The 22670-nt window shown below is 37.7% G+C and overlaps 1 protein-coding gene across 1 annotated transcript in view; it reads right to left on the reverse strand.

The window, feature by feature from the left end:
* LOC125277985 (nesprin-1) overlaps window positions 1-22670 on the reverse strand; it is a 115982-nt gene that overhangs the window by 51404 nt on the left and 41908 nt on the right. Inside the window, 13 exon segments of the mRNA XM_048206656.1 lie at window positions 1284-1424; window positions 3283-3426; window positions 3522-3672; window positions 3761-4020; window positions 4251-4451; window positions 5377-5521; window positions 5909-6243; window positions 8612-10661; window positions 14670-14911; window positions 15275-15430; window positions 15809-16000; window positions 18124-19821; window positions 21013-21264. Coding sequence (XP_048062613.1) covers window positions 1284-1424; window positions 3283-3426; window positions 3522-3672; window positions 3761-4020; window positions 4251-4451; window positions 5377-5521; window positions 5909-6243; window positions 8612-10661; window positions 14670-14911; window positions 15275-15430; window positions 15809-16000; window positions 18124-19821; window positions 21013-21264 — 5967 coding nt within the window.

A 22670-nucleotide genomic window follows, 5' to 3' on the forward strand; every position in this document is an offset into this window, starting at 1 on the left:
TTTTTATACAACAGTTGAGTTAAATAAAACTACCCAGCACGTTGGGCAAACATTTAACCCAGCCACTGGGTTAAATGTTTCCTCCTTCTTATATAAATCTCATTTGTTTAAAGGACCTCCGAAGAACAGGCGAATCTCAACATAACACCGACAGTTACGTAACAGTCGGGATCATTAATATGTACGCCCCCAATATTTGCATATGCCAGCCCATGTTCAAGGCATTAGACAAGCCAGTATTAACGTCTGGATCTGTGCACAGCTGAATCATTAGACTTTATGCAGGTAAGCAAGCAAGAACAATAGCGAAAAATGGCAGATGGGGCAATAATAACTGAAATGATCCATGATTACAAATATCACTAAAAATATCATGTTAACTGTCTCTCTAAATGTTTTGTTAGCATGTTGCTAATGTACTGTTAAATGTGGTTAAAGTCACCATCGTTTCTTACTGTATTCACAGAGATCAGAGTCATGTCGTTATTTTCATTATTAAACACTTGCAGTCTGTAATAGTGTGTAATGTTAGCTTTAGCCCCGCTAGCCACACATAGGCTACTATGAAAAGATCCATGTAAATCTATGTAAAGATCCATTTTGAGGGTTATATTAGCTGTGTGAACTGTTTATGCAATGTATTATAGAGTCGTGAGCTTGAGGGCGGGGAGCGCGAGCATTTAAAGGGGAAGCACGCTGAATCGGCCCATATTTAATTATGCCCCCAAAAAAGGCAGTTAAAAAAATGAATAATAATTTAAAAAAAAATCTATGGGGTATTTTGAGCTTCACAGAAACATTCAGGGGACACCTTAGACTTATATTACATCTTGTAAAAAAGCGTTCTAGAGCACCTTTCAAAATAAAGAATTTTTTGTGTTGTGAGGGTAACTAAAACGTTTATAATGATTGTAAATGCTTTGGTTTTAATTATCGGCATTACATAATTTCTGAATGTAATAATAAAATGCGACTTACACACCGATGTGACTTATCTGCTTTTTTTTTCTGTCACCAATTTCTGCAATTTTGACCCGTGCAACTTTTAGTTTTTCCAAAAAATACAGTACATACATACAAATACAGAATAAGAATATAATAAAAGTTTAAGAAAACAAGTAAATAAGTGGAACAAAAAGAAATAAACCAAATAACATGCAAAGCTAAGTAAAGAGAGAAAAAGATGAAGCTGCCTAATTAATAGCCCATGCTTTCCAGAGTGTTTTGTCCACTGGAAATGTATTTCAATAACGTGCATATGGAGGTGAGCAGGAAACAAGTACCTTTTGTGTATGTTCAGCCTCAGAAAAATTAGGACTTGTTTGCTTTAGCAGGGCCTGCACACAATTCAAGCCCACCGTCACTTCTCCAACCTGCTCACCCATTTTATGGAGAGGACCACTTCTCTCCATGACCATGCCCAACTGAAACAGAGAGTTACATTTGTATTAGGTTTTAATTAAATTAACAGCAAAAATAAAGGAATTGGCAATAGTAGGAATTATATATATACACTCCCCTCCAAAAGTATTGGAACAGTGAGGCCAATTCCTTTATTTATTTTTGCTGTAGACTGAAAACATTTGGTTTGACATCAAAAGATGAATACGTGACAAGAAATCAACATTTCACCTTTTATTTCCAGGTATTTACATCTGGATCTGATACACAACTCAGAAGATAATACCTTTTGTTTGAACCCACCCATTGAACCCGCTCATGTGACCAAAAGTATTGCAATATGTGACTGTTGGGTATGTTTTGTTACATTGATTATTCAAACAATAAACAACACTGAATGTCTACGCTCAGTTTCAGATTTGGGTTTGGGCCTGTGCAAACTGTATTTATAGTTAGATGTGTAACCAACATGAAAACCAGAGAGCTGTCAATGGGTGAAAAACAAGCAATTGTGATGCTGAGAAAATATGGAAAATCAATCAGAGCTATTGCACAAACATGGGTCATAGCCAGTAGAACCATTTGGAATGTCCTGAGGAAGAAAGAAACCACTGCTGTACTAAATAACAGACCTTGGGGTAGACCAAGGAAAACATCAGCAGTTGATGACAGAAATATTGTGAAAGCTGTAAAGAAAGACACTGAAACAACTGTTACTGACAACAGCAACAACCTCCAGAGGGCAGGAGAGAAGGTATCACAATCTACTGTTCGCAGAAGACTTAATGAACAAAAGTACAAAGGCTACACCAGAAGATTTGCCAAAAAGTACAGAGACAAGCCTCAAAAATTCTGGGACAAAGTTTTATGGCCTGATGAGACAAAGATTAACCTTCACCAAAGTGATGGAAAGACTAAAGTTTGAAGAAAAAAAACAGATCCCAAACATACAAGCTCATCTGTGAAACACAGTGGAGGTAATGTCATGGCTTGGGCTTGAATGGCTTCTCCTGGGACAGGCTCATTAATCTTTATTGATGATGTAACACATGATGGCAGCAGCAAAATGAACTCAGAAGTGTACAGAAACATTTTGTCTGCCAATTTACAGAAGATGCAACCAAACTGATGCAAGTTTGGGAGATCCTTCATCAAGCAGCAAGATAATGACCCAAAACACAGTGCCATAACAACAAAGGTGTTTATCATGGGCAAGAAGTGGAATGTTTTAGACTGGCCAAGTCAAACTCCAGACTTAAACCATATAGAGCATGCATTTTACATGCTAAAGAAGAGACTGAAAGGGGTAACCCCCCAAAACTTACAACAACTGAAAGAGGCTGCGGTGAAAGCCTGGAAAAACATCACAAAAGAAGAATGCAAAAGTTTTGTGATGTCAATGGGTCACAGGCTTGATGCAGATATTGCAAGCAAAATATTTGCAACTAAATATTAAGTCTTATTCACTTCAATCTATTTTAAGTCAATCTGTTCCAATGGGTGGGCCTAAACAAAAGGTGCTATCTTCTAAGTGATATATACACATATATACATATGTCATTAAGTGACAATAAGGGATAAATGTCAGTAAAGGATTCTAAAATAAAAACATATATATATGTATACATAAATACATACATATATATACATACATGCATAGGTGGAGACTACCTTTTTCACAAGTTCAAAGGATTGTTTTATTTTAGAATCCCTTATTGACATTTATATTCATATAAACATGCTCATCAACAATATTCATATATACACACACACACACACACACACACACACAATAAGCTTTTCCCAGCATTAAACACACTCTACCTATGACCGAAACAGCACTCAATCTCACAGTATAATAAAATAAAGTAAATACTATACTTTGTCCTTAGCCTCCTGAAGGGAGATGTTGAGATCATTCTGTAAGATTTGAATCTCTGACGGTACACAGCTCCATCTCTTCTGCACTCTGTCCATGACGTCCTGCAGTCGAGCCTTTAGTGACACCAAATCCACTTTGACTTCCTACAGTGTGATAAAACACAAAGAATACAATATCAACAGCAAATACTGCAGAAACAGACACTGTCCCTGTAAAACACAGGCCACAAAGCACCAACCTGTAGTTGTTCAGCAGCTGACTCAGACTGTAAAACCGTCAAAAGAGACAGAACATTCTGCTGAATGGCACTCATCTCCTCCTGCACACGACCCAACTCCTGGATCTCAGAAAGCACCTCCCGACGGATGTTATTGCTCTGATCTCTGAGACTTTGCATGAAAAAGAAGGTCTGTAAATGTAGAGTCTGAACATTTCTCAACATATATGTGATAATGTGCATGTGTGTACAAGTCTTACCTTCTGCACTGACCCTGTAAAGACTGCAAGTCCTGACAGATTTGAGGAGATGCTTTGAGCTGCTGCAAATTTGAGACCCCAAGCAATCGCGCCACATGGTGTTGTAGAGAGGCAAGTGTATGATGCTCCTGCTCAATCCTATCTTGAAGGCGCTCAGTGAGGCTCAGAACACCCTGAAGATCCACCAGGGATCCCGTCATCACAGACGAGTCAGGAAGATCATTCTGCAGTCTGCCAAGACCTTCCTTTGATTTATTGAGCTGCACAGCAAACCCAAACATGAAATTAATTAATGCACAGCTTACTTCATTAATCATTTTACAAGCTGGATATATAAATAAAATAAATAAAATATATATATAAAAAATAAAATAAATAAAAAGATAAATGAAATATATTCTTTTTTATATTATGAAATAAAAAAAAACACAAAAAAATGAATAATAATTAATTATAATAATTACTATAAAAAATAAAAGCTATTACATACACGTATCACAAAGTCTCTCCACTCTGCTTCTTTATGAGACGTGCTGGCTTTGAGTGATTCCACTCTGCACTGCAGCACTGCCCAAGATCTCCACAGATGTCCCAGCATTAAATCTACAGGAGCACTGCATCGACGACCCGTGCAGCTTTCCCTCAATTCCTCCAGTCTATTAGCGAGGTTCTTCAGCTCTGTCTGAAGCACCTGCAGATGAAGACAATTTCAATGAATGCTGATCTAGCATACTAGCATTGTTAAAAGATAAAAAAAAAGAAGCAAGAAGGGAAGTATATTCTCAAGCAAGTTTTCATTGGCTCCCAAATAATTTAAAGCATTTAAACCGAGCACAACATGCATGATAAACAAAATGGAATTAGGTTCTTATAAATAGTGACTATTAAAGGATTAGTTCACTTCAGAATTAAAATTTCCTGATAATTTACTCACACGCATGTCATCCAAGATGTTTGTCATTCCAGGATTTTTCTCCATATAGTGGACTTCACTGGGGTGCAATGGGTTGAAAGTCCAAATTTCAGTTTCAACGAAGCTCTACATGATCCCAGCCGAATAAATGTATATACTTTTTAACCACAAATGCTCATCTTGCACTAGCTCTGCGATGCGCCACGCATTAAATAATCACGTTGGAAAGGTCACGCGTGACGTAGGCAAAGTACCGATCCAGTGTCTACAAACCGAACCTGCAAAGACTAAATCAAACGCCCTTTTTGGTAAAACAACGATGTCGTATGATTTTGAAGTTGGAGGAGAAAATGAGAAGGAGTTTTTCGCCCCACCGTGGTACTTCGCCTACGACACGCATGACCTTTCCAATGTGATTATGTAACAGTGCAAGATAAAAAAAAAGACACTTATTCCTCAGCTGAGATCGTGTAGAGCCCTTTGAAGCTGCACTGAAACTGAAATTTGGACCTTCAACCCACTGTACCCCAGTGAAGTCCACTATATGGTGAAAAGTCCTGGAACGTTTTCCTCAAAACCTTTATTTCTTTTTGATTGAAGAAAGAAAGACATAAACATCTTGGATGATATGGGTGAGTAAATGATCAGGAAATTTAAATTCTGAAGTAAACTAATCCTTTAATGGCATACAATGACCACAAACCTTTACTTTCAGCTGTTGTTCTTGGCAGGCTTCAGAATCAGTCGGTTTTTTACTTGAGCATTTTAAGATTTGAGAATCAACATTTTTGAGAAGTTGGCTCATTTCTTCATGGTGACTCATGTGCACAATTTGGTTTCTCATGCATCTAAATTGTAGCAGAAAGAGTGAACCATTAAAACAGCTAAATAAAACTGCTTCTAGTACATTTAACCAAATAGATGCATTCCATTAAAACTAATTGTTTCAGACCATGTGTTCTGAGAAAAATATTTCCAAGTAATGTGCCGTATATGGCAGACATTTAAAGAGCTTTTTGAGAACATTTTTGATTATTTGTAAAAGTATTTTTCCCTATTATCTGTCCCCAAACAAAACAACTATAAAATGATTTTCCAATTTGTTAAGAAAATGTCAACAACAATCAAAGAGCATTATAAATGCAACAATATGAATCATAGGGCAAGGTCATCAAGTTTTGATAAAAAAAAAAAAAAAAAAATTCAATAGAGTATGCTTATAGAGTATGACTAACCTCTGTAATGCCTCGAGTCTGAGTTGAGCCTGAGCTTCTAATTTGGCATCTTGTACCAGAAGGTGACTCAAAACCTCGATATGAAGCTGCTCAGTTAGAGGGATGGAGAGGCATTTCTGCTGGGGTACGCAAACACCAACTTCAGACAAGCGGGCCTGGAAACCCTCAACCAGAGTGCTAAAAATCTGTTGGATGTAGCGATGCTCCTCTTTGTAGCCTTGGAAACCAGTAGATGAAATCATGAGATTGGACTCTATATGATGAAAGAAGCTCTCTGCACCCTGAACAGCCCAGCAGTAACGCTTCAGTGCCTCCCGAGCTTTGAGCAGCTTGTCCTGGACAACCAAACAAAAAATTATTAAACATTCATAGTTTTCTAAAAACTAGAGCTCGGTAAAGAGTATTCTTTTTCCGAATGATAATGATCTTTATTTAAACAATCCCAAAATCGTGTTGTTGTTGAGGGCTGCACGCAAAAACAGATAAGACCAGTATAGCCCAGGTGTGACCAGTTTAGCTCGACTGCCGATGATGACTGACACTTTTGAGAAGATTCTTTTAATGAATAGTTTAAAAAAGATGAGTTACCTGTTCTAATCAGTCAAAAAAAAAAAAAATAGAAAACAGAGAAAAAAGCTTCTGAATTCAAACAAATCTGTATTAAGATGCAGCCTAAAAATACTAAAAATTCTTCAAAATAACATACTTGACAATAACAACAGTTTCAAATGCAGCATTCTATTGGTCATGTAGACATGATGCAAAGGCCCGTTCACACCAAGGACGATAACTAAAACAATAAAGTTACAGTTCTAAAAATTGTTCTAAATATAAAAGAATAGCAGAGTCCACACCACAACTATAATGATAACGATATAGAGGAATGATATCATTGGGATCACTTTCAGAACAATTTTTTTCCATCTGTTGATAAAACACTGACAGCCAATGAGAATCATTTTGAATTGAAGGTCTTGCACATTTAAAATGGCAGATGACATTGCAGAGAGCTTAATCGCTGAGGTCCAGAAAAATCCACCAGTTTTGACAAATCAAACCCCCTTTTCAAGGATAACTTAAAGAAAAAGGATGTATGGAAAACAATCTGTCATACCCTCAGAATAAATGGTGAAGTATTAACGGACATGAGATCATTATGCTAAGCTAGCAAACAGTGTAACATAAAATTACCTCAGGTATCCAGCGCTAGTTTCGGCAACACTGTCTTGCTTCCTTTGAAGTTGAAGTGAAAAAGACTAGGTGTTGTTTTTATTTCACTATATTGACTATGTCAGCTAAATTCACTGTTAGACTAAATGGTAACACTTTACTTGAAGGGGTGTGCATAAGACTGACATGACACCTTCATAATCTTGACATGACACGTGTCATGAATATGAAGGAGGTTTTATGCATGTTTATGACAACTGTCATTAAGTGTCATTCGCTCAATTATGTCATTTTTAATGCAAAGATGACATTGTTTGAGATGTCTTTGTTACGACAACTTGACATAAACCAATACATCATAACCTGTCAGTGTCTTTGTCATGACAACTTGACATTAGCAAAACATCATAACCTGTCATAAACATGACATAGCAGATTAATTATCAAACTTAAAAAACTACTTAGCTTTATGGGTTAACATTACATTACATTATTTTGGTAACACTTCAGTATAGGGAACACATATATAAACGATTAACTATGACTTTTCCCTCAATAAACTCTTAATTTACTGCTTATTATAGTTAATTGTTAGGTTTAGGTATTGGGTTGGATTAAGAATGTAGAATAAGGTCATGCAGAATAAGGCATTAATATCTGCTTTATAAGTACTAATAAATAGCCAATATTTTAGCCATATGAATGCTAATAGTAATAAGCAACTAGTTAAAAGACCCTAAAATAAAGTGTTACCATTATTTGATAACAGTGTCATCTTTTTTAAGAAATTTGAAATTGTCTATTATCTGACCTTCTGTTGGTGGAAACTTAAAAAAAACAAAAAACAAAAACAAAAAAAACATGAAATGAAAAATAGTCATGGCGCTGTTATAAAATTATTTGTCAGAGTATTGTCACTTAATGACATTTTAATGACAAGTTCAATTTGTACCACTGTACTTGAGCTCAAGATACATATTCATGACACTATTATAATGGCCTCATGACAGCCAATGTCAAAACCAACCACATGACAGTTTAATGTAATGTTAACCCATAAAGCTAAATAATGTCAAGTTGTCATGACAAAGACACTGACAGGTTATGATGTATTAGTTTATGTCAAGTTGTCATAACTCGGACATCTCAAACAATGTCATCTTTGCATTAAAAATGACATAACAGAGCGAATGACACTTAATGACAGTTGTCATAAACATTCATAAAACCTCCTTCATATTCATGACGTGTCATGTCATGATTATGAAGGTGTCATGTCAGTCTTATGCACACCCCTTCAAGTAAAGTGTTACCCATCTGCTGGTTAAAACCGTGTAAATGAACAGGAAAAACATGTTCAATGGTGTTGTACACACTTTGAAACTGCAGCGTGTGAGCTTAGAATAAACAGATCGTTATTGTTTGTTGGTGTGGACGCAAATATAGTTATCATTATAGTTATCTTTAAAGTTATCGTTCTTGGTGTGAATGGGCCTTTAGTCAGTTTAACATGAATGGTCACATGGAACTTACCATATGTACACTGCAATCATTAAGAGTTCTCTGGCCAAGATCAACTGTCATCTGGTAGCTTTCAGCCACTTCACCTTTCCTGCAGACATCCAACATTCGAATCGCAGACTCAACGTTCTGGACAAGTGTAGAGTGCTTTCGCAGATCTGCATCAATAGCCTTATTATCTGGTTCCAAGCATATGGTCTCCTTTAGCTGCTGCCTGACACTGTTGAAGAGCTTCATGAGTGGACTGAGGTCTGTGGGACTAACGAATTTCTCCGCCAGAGAGCATTCAAGGTTTTTAGCCTCGTTTTTGACCGAGAGCTCCCAAGAAGCTAGCTGCTCAATGACCAAACGAATCTTTTGCCTTTCTGCTGTCAGCTGGGATGGATAGAGATGTTTCGAAATGGCCTCCAGGTGGTCAGCGGCCTCTTGACATGTCATTCTCACCAGAGGCAGCTCCACTAGGACAGCCTGACAGACACCGAGCTTTATGTCAGTTCCTGCACACGAGTCTACAATATGTGACAAGTTCTTCTTTACTGCCTCTTTGGAGTTCTCCATGTGCTGCCTTAGAGTGAGGTACTCCTCATGCTCTTTGGCTTGCTGCTCCAGCAGATGTATTCTTCTCTGTAGGTCTAGTACAGCATGGAGCATCTCTTTCCTCTGAGGTTCTGGGAAGTGTGGAATTTCCTGCACTTTGCACAGGAGCTCAATCAGCATGTGCTTAACGGATTCAAGAGCCGAGAGCGAGTCCCTTGTTACAGGATACTTCTGCCTCATGACATCAGCACTCAACTGTCTCAAGCTCTTCTGAATGAAGTTCTGTTCTTCAGCAGAAGATTCCTGAGAATGAAGGAGCTCTTCAAGCACCCAGCATGAGGCCCACTTACGGTTCACAACTCTAGAGACTTCTTCTTGTAAGGATGTAAGCCTGTTGATAAGCTGAAAGCTTTCGGGTACAGTCAAAAAGTTATTCATAGTCTTGGTTTCATCTAACAGAATCTCCAAGTTTTTTGCTTGTCTCTCAGCATCTTTCAAAGCCTCAGTGCATACCTGAAGCTGAACCCTCAATTCTGGGATAGTAATTTTAGGTTCAGAGGCCACCGATTTACCAGACTCTTTTTCCAATATTGAGGTCAACCAAGAGCTGCTGTCAGTGATCTGCTTCCACAGTCTTTCTCTAATATGAAACATTCTGTTAATTTCTACAACAGCACATTTGGTTTTTTCAGAAATTTTAACATACAAATCCTCTACGAAATCGAGGATGGGCAACATGTCTTTGGAATCCTTCTCCTCGAGCCCCGTAACTTCCTCTCTAAGCTCTTTCAAAACAGAGGCCAACTGAAACTTCTTAAGAGATGTTTCGGACTGCAGTTTTTTCAAGTGGTTGACCTCGTGACTTGCCTCTTCAGGGTACAGGGATAGCCTCCTTCTCCTACTGACTTTGCTTTCCATTTGTTTAGCCCATGTAACATAGTCCCTGATAATCCTAATGATCGGTGAATAATCAGTGCCATTCGAAGTCTGGGAGCTGAGCTTCTCCTGAGTCAGAGCAAGCTGAGAATTCAGACCCTGCAATGCATCCTCCACATCTCTAAGCTCTTTCTTTCCCAGTGGACTTGAGGAAAGAGCCTGAGAGACCTCAAGAAGGTACAAATAGCGTTCATTTAACACTGCCAGGTCTGCAGTTCTGACAATCTCAAGTAGCGCACTCTGCCAGTCTATCTGACTTTGAGAGATGTGCGGAGTAGAAACTGACTTCTCCAGAAGATCCAGTTCACGTTGTAGCTCTCTGGCCTCTTGCAGGAGTCCTGAAACTTCTGCTGCGCAGATATTAGCACGCCACAGACTCCTGGAAGCAGCCCACTCCAAAGTGTGCCATCTTTCCTGTAAAGTCCTCACAGGTTCAATGCAGGCCACAGGTCCCTCTGCCTCACCCAGATGGGCTGAGATCTGAGAGCATGACTGTAAGAGCTCTTCAAGTATGCCACTCTTCTTCTGCATGCTCTTTAGGAATTCACTCAGCTTCTCTGCTTGCAGGGTGCTACTTTCAATGCAATCTCTTCAATATGGAAAAATGGGGATTACTTTTCAATGTTGTACAGAAACTAAATCAATACTACCAGTATAGGTTTAGACACACCTACTTATTCCTTGTAATGACTTTTCTCCAAATTTTAGAATAAGAGTAAAGTCATCAATGAATAACACATATGGGAAACATGTAATGAAAAACATGTAATGTAAGTTTTTTTTTTTAACATATTTTATCTTTACTTTGCTTTCGTCTACTTTTCTTGCACTTCTACTTTTAATCCCATGTGAATTAAAATACAAGCACGAACACTAAAGCCCTATCTGGACAGGACTAGTTTTCATGGAGGATGTTAGAGAAATTCATGTTTCATGAATCTGCTATGTCTGTATTAAAACCTTCTCAAACTTTCTCATAATTACCTACTGTCCAACTCAACTGTCCTCTGAGAAATCTAATCCCATCCAAATGTAGATGTTTGTAATTGCAGATATTGTATTATAATAAGGCTTCTCCTTGTGTTTTCGCAAATGTTTGCGCACCAATCTTTCGCATGCTTTCATTTCATTTCAATTTGGATCCAATGAAAAATTTTAATTCTGAAATCATTAAATACAGCCAAATCACAGAAACTGCAAAGACTGCCCATTTTAATATCAGTGTCAGGAAAGATACTTGTATAGATGTCACTGCTCACTTATGTGGGTTTATTATAAACAGCCACTTCTATAAACTCATGTGAAGTTTATTTAAATAATTTAAGTTTTAATAATAAATAAAATTTATATCAATAAGTAATTCATTAAAAAAACATATACATCATATGTGATGCACGCAAGCACAGCAGATGACCTTCTGTAACAAATCTAAGTCTAGATTTTAGTCTCGTCCGAATCGGTACATGAAATCACAGAAATCCTGTGATAAGAAGTTTAACTCCAACATTGTTTAGAAACTCACTCACTCTCTGAGACTCTCAAACCTGTTTAGTCAACTACATGTTTTTTTTTAGAACAGAGTAAGATTGGTGAAGTTTACCAGTCCGGCTTCAGTCATTCTAAACAGACAGCCCTTGTAAAAGTTTTCAATGATTTACGACTGTGGATGCTGGTGATTCAGTAGTGTTAGTTTTATTAGACCTAACTGCAGCCTTCAATACAATAGATCACATGGTGCTGCTTTCGCGGCTAGAAGAGTATGTAGGGTTTCAGGGTAAGGCCCTAAATTGTACTACTTGACTGCTAGAAGAATGGCAGTGCAATTTGGCTCACATACATCGAGAGAGACATTGCTTATATATTGTGTGCCTCAAGGCTCCATCCTTTTTTCACGTTATATGCTCCCGTTAAGAGATTTTTTAAGGAAATACAACATCGCATTTCACTGCTATGTGGATGACTTACAAATATATTTACCGTTAACTAATGCAAATAGTTTAGAATCTCTAATGTCCTGCCTCTCTGATATTAAAGCATGGCTGGCTTCTAACTTTTTATATCTTAATGAAAACAAGACGAAGGTTGTAGTGTTCGGCCCCAGAGGAGCTAAGGCCGCAACAGAGTTCAGTTTTGGCCCACTGGCCCAACGAATGTTAAAGAATGTTTTAAAAACTTGGGTGTTTTTATTGATAGCTCCGTGAAGTTGAACACACAGATAAATCATCTGGTAAAGTCAAGCTTTTTTCATCTGAGAAATCTGGCCAAGATGAAATCCTGTCTGACATTTAAGAGTCTCGAAATTGCAATACATGCTCTCATATCATCAAGATTTGCTTACTGTAATTTGTTATACAAAGAAATTAGACAAGCCTCTATCTTACGGTTGCAGAAGGTTCAAAATGCTGCTGCAAGTTTATTAAAAAACGTGAGCACATTACTCTGTCCCTAGTCTACCTACATTGGCTTCCTGTACAGTACAGGATTGACTTTAAGGGTGCGTTCACACTTGTAGTTCGGTTTGTTTGGTTCATCTGGTCCGGACCAAAGAATAAAAAAAACATTTAGTCCTGGTCCGATTAGCGTTCAGATTAGCAAGTTTATCACCGAACCAAAAGATACCGAACCTAAAGGCATAGTGATACATTCACAACGTGATTGGTCGGATTTTATGATGTATTGCCTATTTTGAGACGGAACTTACCGAACATCCAAAACAATTCTGTGTGCTGGGGTAAATGCGCTCGTTGTGTGTGCGTAGCCTGCATGTGATGGTATTTTGGCCAGCTGAAAACTCATGAAAAGCTTAGAAAATGTGCAAAGGAGTCAAAACAGCGGCGGGAATCCATCCGTCACACACAAACGATTTGCTGCGTGGAGACGCGCGTCTGATGCCTGTGATGGGCAAACTCGCGTCTATGACGAGAAAAACCGACATGCGTGAGGATTCTGTCCATTTTAGGGTCTCGTCTTCCTGTTTTTGGTTCGTTTACATGTCTTTGGTCCGTGTTGCGTTCATATATCATTCGAACCGCACCAGAGTTCGTTTGGAAGCGGACCGAGACCCATCTTTTCAGCGGTCTCGGTCCGCTTGTTTGGTGCACACCAGGGTTCGGATGGCAGCGTTCACACATGTTCAAATGAACCGCACTAACCGAGCAATCGCACCAGGGTTCGTTTTAATCGAACCAAACATGACAAGTGTGAACGCACCATAAGCTTCTTTTATTAGTATATAAATCTCTGCATGGCCTAGCACCATCTTATTTATCAGATTTGTAAACTGAGCATAAGACGGGAAGAACACTGAGATCAACAACTCAAAATGTACTTAAAATCCCAAGGACCAAGTTGAGCCGGAAAGGGAATCATGCATTTGCGGCAGTAGCGCAAAGACTCTGGAATAGCTTACCCTTGCATGTCAGGGATGCTGACTCCGTACACATTTTTAAAATACAACTTAAGACACACTTGTTTGCCATGGTGTATCCCTCTTGTTGATCATTTTTAATATTAGTTGGGTTTTTTTGTTTTTTGTTTTTTTTCTTTCTTCTAATTTTATTATTGTTATTGTTAAAGGTCCCGTTCTTCGTGATCCCATGTTTCAAACTTTAGTTAGTGTGTAATGATGCTGTTAGAGTATAAATAAAATCTGTAAAATTTTAAAGCTCAAAGTTCAATGCCAAGCGAGATATTTTATTTAACAGAAGTCGCCTACATCGAACGGCCAGTTTGGACTACATCCCTCTACTTCCTTCTTTAATGATGTCACTAAAACAGTTTTTTGACTAACCTCCGCCCACAGGAATACACAAAAAAGGGGACGTGGTCTTGTTGCGCTCCCACGGAGAAGAGCAAGAGTTGCGTTTGTAGAGTGTGTTTGTCGCCATGTCGTCGAAACGCTGTTATTTTCATCCCGCAGTCCAATCACCTTTGTTTGGCCTTCCCAGGGACGCTGTACTTAGAGATCAATGGTTACAATTTATGTTTAACTCGGTTCCCGAAAATTATAATCCACATGTAAAACTATGTTTACAATAACACTGAGCGCATGCATCTCCACGTTATGGTAAGAGGTGTGACCTTTCCGGGCAAGGTTCGCTAAGCTGCTGTCGAATCACAACACAGGAACCGCTGGCACAATCAGAACTCGTTACGTATTTCTGAAGGAGGGACTTCATAGAACAAGGAAGTCATCAGCCCGTTTTTATGACAGTGGAAACAGCGGTATACAGATAAGTAAATTATGTGAAAAATACTGTTTTTTTACACGTGAAACATGAACACATGTTATATTGCACACTATAAACACAATCAAAGCTTCAAAAAACCACGAAAAACGGGACCTTTAATATTGTATTAATTTGTTTTTATACTGAGATGTTGTAAAGCACACTGGTCAACACGTGTTGTTTGAATAGTGCTATACAAATAAAACGGACATTGACATTGTTTAGAAAACTAATCCTGTCCGACTTAAAATATTACAAGATCAATACATTTTAGAATCATCTCATCTATTTTAACGATTAATTCACAAATATGCGCACACACACACACACACACACACATACATAAAAATGTCAATAAGGATACTCACACTGTCAGTGTGCTGAGCTCAACCTCCAGGTTGTTTAGAGTATCCTTGAGAGCACGTTTTTGTTTGTGATACTGTGTGACCTGCTGTAGCTGTGCCTTTTTAAACTCTGCCATGGCTGAGGTATCCAGCAGTACTGCGTTCCATCTCCCCTCTATGCTCTGCTCAGGCTCTGTAAAGCATCCTGCACCAGATTTATTTCGAGGCAGTCTGGCCACTTGATCCAGGACACACTGCCTGCAGATCTATGATGAAGGGATGTAATGTCATAAAGTTTGATAGTGTTATTTTAAAACTTTAATTTGCGAGCCAGTTTTACATGCATGAGCATCACGGCTCAATGTGTCAGAATATGTGTGCTAGCTATTAAGCCACAGAACCAAGTGATTCTTGTATAGTGGGGTCCAAAAGTGGAGTCCGCTAATGAAAATGCTTTTATTTGGCATTATTATAAATGTACTAAAACATTTTTCGATTACAGATTATATTATCAACATCATAAAATGTTTTTAGATTAGCTCTTTATGACCACTGACATTTTTACTGTCAACAGCTGTTCACAGTTGGAGGTTTTGGAGAAACCAGTCCAATGAGGTAATGTACTGTACCTCAGCTTCTTCCAGCTGAAGAGTCATATGCGCAATGTTGAGTTGGGTTGGTCGGTACCGGCATCTGAAAACCTGCAGGACAGTCCATGCCAAACTGCTTTCAGACTCTGAGAGTATTGAGTTCCGAAACAAGGAATCCTTCCATGACCTAGTTTCCTGTTAAAATAAAAGTATTAAAACATGAAATGACAGTGAAAAACTTAAAATACAAACAAGAGAAAATGGTACAGTTTAAAGCACCATAGAGCAAAGGAATCCTTCCTTCCTGTGCAAATTCCTCCCAGTCTCGAGGGAATATATGGTCTTCAAGTCAAAGACTGACCAAAAATGAGTTGATTAACTGATAGCAGTCAGTTGTTTTTGAGAAAAAAAAAAGTATTTTTTGGTTTAATCTCAGACAGAAACAGAAATATAAACTGTATTTTTGCTGAATTTTTCCTCTTTCTGTTAAAAGCCCAAAAGCACCAAAGTTGCTACAGTTCTTTTGCTGTTCCTTGAACAATTCAGAACAAAATCATGTGTTCAGATACGTACCTCAGAACTTTGACTGGTCACCAGAGGTGGCTGAATATTAGTGATGGTGTTCAGTAAAGTGGCCCACACATGTGTCCCTGTAGGATTCTCCGAATGGCTCGTTTCATCCTCGCCGGCTGCTACTGATCCTCTGTTTTCAGATGATTTGTTCCTGGTAGATGGGTCTGAATTGGCTCTGTGCATTTCTTCATACTACAATAATAAAAAAAGTGTCACAGTTCATTCAGCACAAAAATTCAGCACAACGCCGGTTGCACCTGCTGTCAGAGCTCGTTTAACACAGCTCTGTTGTAGATTCTTTAAGTCACAGTTTCAGAAAAACAAGGAATGCTGCCCCCTTGGGAACTGAGTCTTTCCTCTAAAAGGCGTGGTGTGCTTTCAGGCCTAAAACAAACTTAGGAGAAGCAGTACTGCAAGAACTAATTCCAACAAAATATAGTTGGTATAAGGAAGCCAACTTCTTGCTTACTGAAAATATTGTATTGCAAGACAAGTATTGTAAGACAACTTTTACAAGAAATTTAATAGATAAAAAATATGGATATATGTGCCACAATATAACCATGATAAAGGGCGATATCTGTTAGAATGTCTACACGTGGAATAATGTATGAATGACGCAACGTACATAGGTGGCCTATGGAGAATCATTTAAATGAGTAATATAAAATATAAATTAAAGCTGCAAGCAGCAATGAAAGGGCCCTCGTACCCAGGCCCACCGCCACCCGGTGGCCTTAGGAAAACAGTGAATAGTGGGTGACATGCATGTAAGTGAGTAAATACAGGAGAAATATGGCAGTCATTTCGATGTGCCACACTTCCTGCTGCCAACAGGTGGCACTTTGACTATAACTGAATATTGTCATGTAGATGTGTTCAGGCCAGGACTATTATCAAACATGTGAAGTTTGGAGCAGATCGGACATTGTTTGCCTGAGTAACAACAACTTCCCGTTTCATGGCGTTAATCGCATACTTTAGGACTTAGCCAAGTGTTGCTTTATTTAACGTGTTTCTAGCATGTTTGGTACTTCATGGCATATATAATGTGTTTCTGGGAGTGAATTACAGTGCAAAGCATGCCATTTCCTGTTGCCAGCAGGTGGCACTATGACTGGCAAAAACTGCAAAAATTTTGCAGAAAAAATTCAAAATATCTTACTTCCTGTTGGGTTTTCAGATTTTGTGCCTGGGATTTATTTGTAGATACTGGGCTGTTACATGTGTCTACCAAATTTCATACCTGTATGTGAAACGTAGCACGAAGGGCACTTAATTGAAATTTTGTAGGTGGCGCTATCGAGCCAGTTTGCCACACCCAATTCTGAAAACTATATCAGACTTTTTCACCACTTCTGATGTGTTTGCAAAGTTTCATGAGTTTTCGAGCATGTTTAGGTCCTCTCAAATGCGATTCATTTCAGAATAGAAGAATAATTGACTAAGCAATTACAATAGGGTACTCACACCACCAGTACTCAGGCCCTAATAAAAAAATTGTTAACATTCTAATAAATATATAGCAACAGTAAAAAAAATAAATAAATAAATAAATAAAAATCTTGTGCATTCATTAAATCACATATTGGTGTAATTGTTAAGCTCCAATGACAAAAACATTTTTTTGATTTATATCATAAAATGTATTAAATAATATATTTATATATAATATAACTTGTATATGAATACATTAATACATTTGATAATATATATGAATAAATGCTTTTTGCCATTGAAGCATAACAAATTACATCAAAATGTCAAATAGAGGCAAGGATATAAATACCAGAAACAACATTCACCATTGTTGAACTAACTGCTTTGAGCGCACATAAAATTGCAGACTGAATTCCAGCATTTCAAACAGCTTGGAACAATGTTGGCACATTCAGATAATGTAAGATCTGTCAGATTTTTTTTTTTTTAATTGTGTGCATTCTGCTGAGCTTTTAAAATCTGTCACTGATCCTTTCAATGATTTTCATTCTGATATTATTTAACAAATGGCTTCTTGGAATAAACTGTGAATGGTGCAAAATGTAGCTGAAAGGCATCAACTGAACTTGAAAAGAAATGATTTTCTGCTTGCAGTAAAAGCACTTCAGGTTTAGAACTCCTGTGCCAACCAGCTATTACAAATGATGTTCTTCTGAATCTTGAAACAGGTTCTGAATGACAAAAACGCATTAAAAGTACTTGAAAATCATTTCATTCAAGTACTGAACATGACCAACAAGAATTTTGTGTGTGATATATCACATGAGTGAATTTCTGAGTGAATTTTCATAAGAACACAACCATGTGAATCTGACCTGCAAAGGGAAGCTGCCATCTGAATCATCCATCCTCTGAGCTTCAGCATGGTGGAGCTGTGACTTTGATGGCACTGTAGCAGAAATTTGTGATATACATTCAGCTTTCATAACGGGTGAAGCATCTGTTAGCACTGTTTCTGAGTCCTCTGTATGTTCTGACTGTACAGTCTCCATTGCTGCTAAGACCACACTATCTTTGGCTTCTCCGGCAAGTGAGACGCTAACAGTCTCAAATTTTTCATCCTTTGTCTCAGTTTGCAGACGATTCAAGGTCTCTTCCTGCACAATGTCCATAACTTTGGTTAGTTTATCTTCTGTATTCAATGGCTTTGCACTGTTTGGCTGACTACAGTCTGAAGACACAGTCAGTGAAGTATGCGTGATGTCCAGCAGCCTGACCTCAGAAGTTTGAAGGTTTTCTGAATCAGTTGTGTTCTTCTGTTCAGATCTAGATGTCTTCATTATTCTAGTATTGATATTGCTTCCTTGTTTCACACCAGCTGATCTCTTGTTCTTCTTCTTACCTTTAGCAACATTTGAAGGCTTTTGAAGTATGTTCGCTTCATTTGAGGGCTCTGCAAATGTCTTTTTCTCACCCTCATCATGACTCTCCAACATCGTCACCTCCTTCTGATGAACTATAGAGCCCAAATCATTGTCTTTTCCAGTGTGGACATCCATTTGGCTTGATGTTTCTGCTTTTATGATTTCATGTTGCTTCTCATTTTCACCTTTTCGAATGTCAATCTCCATGATCTCATGGGTTTTGGTCTGGATAGCTTCCTTCTGTGTTTCAGAACTACTTGATTTCACATTGTCCTTCTCTGAAAGGCCTTCTTTAGCCTCTTGGCCTACAGGTTTCTCAGTGCCAGAAGAGCTCCTTTGTTGATGTTTTACATCTGACTGGGAGAATTCATCTGTGGATGAGTCTTCAGGACCAGATACATTATCATGCAACAATAAGTGACACCTGTCTGATGATAATGTAGGAGAATCAACATCGAGGATGATGGTAAATATTTTCTTTGCATTTCCAGAGCTTGCATGATGGTTCTCTGGGTATGAAACCATTGGGACAAATGCTTGAGTAGATGAGTCCTTCTCAGGATTAGGCCTGAAATCAGGGTCTGAAGGAGAATGAGTGGGTTCAACATTATCAGTGTGGTTGTTTTCATTAAACTGCACTTCTGATGTGGAAAGGTCAGCACATAAATGAACAGGCTCATCAGAAGAGCATATTACAGCATGTTTTTCATCTACAGCTGCATCAATATTTGGTTTGGCTTCCAAGAGTTTCAAACCATCCTCTGATCTCTCTGTGGTCCTATCATGAACTACTGAAACAGTAGTTGTAGAAGCTGGGATAGCTCGTGCCAATGGGCTCTGGCTGGGTTCGGTAAGATCAGAGTCCAACACTATAACAAAGACTGGCTTTGGGCTTCCACAAGATGAGTCTTGAGAGGATTCGTTGGCATCTTCTCTTATTACAGATCCAGTTTCACCCCTCTCTTCAGATCCAGATCCAGACTGCTGATCATCTGTGTCATGGCGTGGTGGGATGTTCTCAACATCTGCGGTTGCTTGTTGTATTGAGAAGGATAAACATGATGTATCTTCTGTTCCACTGACTTCCTTTGTGGACATGATCTTTACATTTTTACGATACAAGTCATCCACGACACTGCCAGTGGCAACCTGCAAAACAAGGAAACTAACTACAATTAACCAATATTGATAAACATCATTCAGCAATATGCAGTATGTGCGTTTCTTCAACTCCTGAGCATTTTTAATAATCTAGAATGAATACGGCATCATCAGAAATCAGCCCTGTTTTTGATAGTCTAAACCAGTCAAGTTCTACACTGGACTCAGATTATATTTTGATTGGGTGCTAGAGAAGAAGAAAATCATGCATGTTTGTAATGACGTGAGGGTAAGTAAATGATTACAGAAATTTACCTTTTATGGTAAACTATACTTTTTAAGACATCATTTATTCAACTTATGGCCTTTCCCCTTTAAATATTACTATTCACACTACTTTTACAAAGTTTTGGACTCAAAAACTAAATACTTTTAATTATTTAATACAAAAATAATATTAGCAAAAAGACATTAAATTGATCAAAAGTGACTGTAAAGAAATTTATAATGTTACAAAAGGTTTCTATTTCAAATAAATTGTTCTTTTAAACTTTCTATTAAAGAATCTTGAAAAAAAAGTATCAGTTTCCACAAGAAATTTAAGCATCACATCTGTTTTCACTAGTAATTGTAGTAACAACTATTGATTTCTTGAACAACAAATCAGATGTCTCTGGACATAAATCAAGATGATTTCTGAAGGATCATGTGACAATGAATGATGATGTAATGATGCTGAAAATTCAGCTTTGCGTCACAGGAATAAATCATATCTCAAAATGTATTAAAACAGAAAACAGTTTTTTTGTAATAATTACTTCTTAACTGTTTTGATCAAATAAATGCAACCTTGGTGAGCATTAAAGTTTTTAATCTTATTTTTTTAAAACCTGTTTTGAGAAACCAAGAAGCAACTCACAATAATGATGATAATGCAGTCTAAAGATAAACTGTGACATCAGAAAAGCAGAGCGCAACACAGCAAAACAAGGATTTTTTCTCAGAGAGAAAGTAAAAGGCGAGCACTTAAAAGCAATGAAGTGGCATCCTACATTAATGGCCGGGATTCAGTACAGAGCAGGCACTCCATTTAGTAGGCTTTAGCTAATGTGAATCTGTGCCCATGCCACAGTGGTACACTCAATGAATTCACTCCTGCTGACGCCAAAGCCAGACCCACAAAGAACCGCACATATCCGTTTTCAAACAATTCCTCTGCAAAAGTCACACAAAACTAACCTGAACTGACTGTTCCTCTGTGGATACTTCAGGCTGCTGAGGTTCACTGCATTGTATAAAGCTCTGAACTGGATCAGAGTCCCCTTCCCGAGTCCTCTCATCCTCCAAGATCTTCTTCCGGTCTAATGCCTTTCCAAACAGAGGCTGAAGGTCCTGGGAGAGAGCAGACTGAACCTCTGGAGTACAGCTTGTCTGTAGGACTTCAGACAGTTTCTCAACCTCCAGAAGGTTTCTTTCCACTTGTTCTACGGCCTACCAAGAATCCACCAAAGTAGTTAGTCTCATTAGGCAACTGGAGAAGACTAATCGATTGACTTAATAAAACTACTAATTATTAATGAAAAGTAAAATAAATCAAAATTAAAAAAAGAAACAGTCAATATAAATGCTTGTTTTCATAGTCAGTAATCTATGTTGCTGACTAAGCCAAAAATAAAAACTAACCAAATAAATAATAATTTCATAGTCAATGAGCAATATTGCTAAAAACTAAAACAAAACCAAAGTAGTCTAAATAAAAATAAACTGTAACAAAACTGTTTAACAATTATGAAATATTATATAAAGTTAAAATTAAAAAAATATTAAATCACATGTAAATCACAAGTAAATCATGTATTATATTGTGTATATATTATATTGTGTATATATATATATATATATATATATATATATATATATATATATATATATATATATATATATGTATATATACATACACACACACACACACACACACGATTATATTGTATATATAATGTACGTAGGACATTCAAAAAAAACTATGGAGCTAGGATTAAGACAATACTATTTGAATTTGAATTGTGTAAATTTGAATTATAGACAAGTGCACTTTAATAAAATTGAATATTATGTGGCATTTTACATAGTTGAATATTAAACATTTGAAATTAAACACAACTGAAATGTTTTCATGGCAGAATTTTATAGACATGTATTTTCAAACAGCAGATTTTTCTGAAATTTTAGACTGCAAATATCCAGTTTTTAAAAATACAGCTTCAAGCTTTCAAGATGAAGAAGAAATTCAGCACATCAAATTCAATATTGTAAATTCAAAGAGCAGAAATTCAGATCGTACAGAAAGTAGGTCAGAGGCCATCTACAGGGAAAAGTAGAGGGTCTCAGAAAAGTTGAACGGAGCATTTCAGCCAATTACAGAGCTGCAGTTGTTTTTCTGGGGCGAGTCTGTGCTTAAAGGTGCTAAAGAGGATGTTTTGTTTTATACATTTTTGCAATATTACTTGAAACTGTCTTTACTAACTGATAAAAGACTATTTATTAGGTGCACTGAAAGTAATAATATTAATATACATCATCTGTGCACGAGGTAGGGCCTTAAAAACATCAGGGTTCTGCAGTGATTGACAAGCCAGAGGGCCAATCGTTTACGTGATGATCGCGTAAACGATTGGCCCTCTGGCTTGTCAATCACTGCCGTGACGTTCCTTTTGAGAGACAAGCGCGGCTGCACTCTCCAGTAACTTTCCACACTCTACAGGCGCCGCATGCAATGTTTTTGTCAGGAGACAGGAGTAACAACTGCAGATTATGAGTTACCTGCGGTGAGTCCGACATAATGAATCCAAAAAACACGACACAGCGAATGCCAGTGGTAAACATTCGTGTTCCAATAC

This window comes from Megalobrama amblycephala, linkage group LG11, assembly GCF_018812025.1.
Source record: "Megalobrama amblycephala isolate DHTTF-2021 linkage group LG11, ASM1881202v1, whole genome shotgun sequence".
In the NCBI taxonomy this organism is placed as follows: Eukaryota; Metazoa; Chordata; class Actinopteri; order Cypriniformes; family Xenocyprididae; genus Megalobrama; species Megalobrama amblycephala.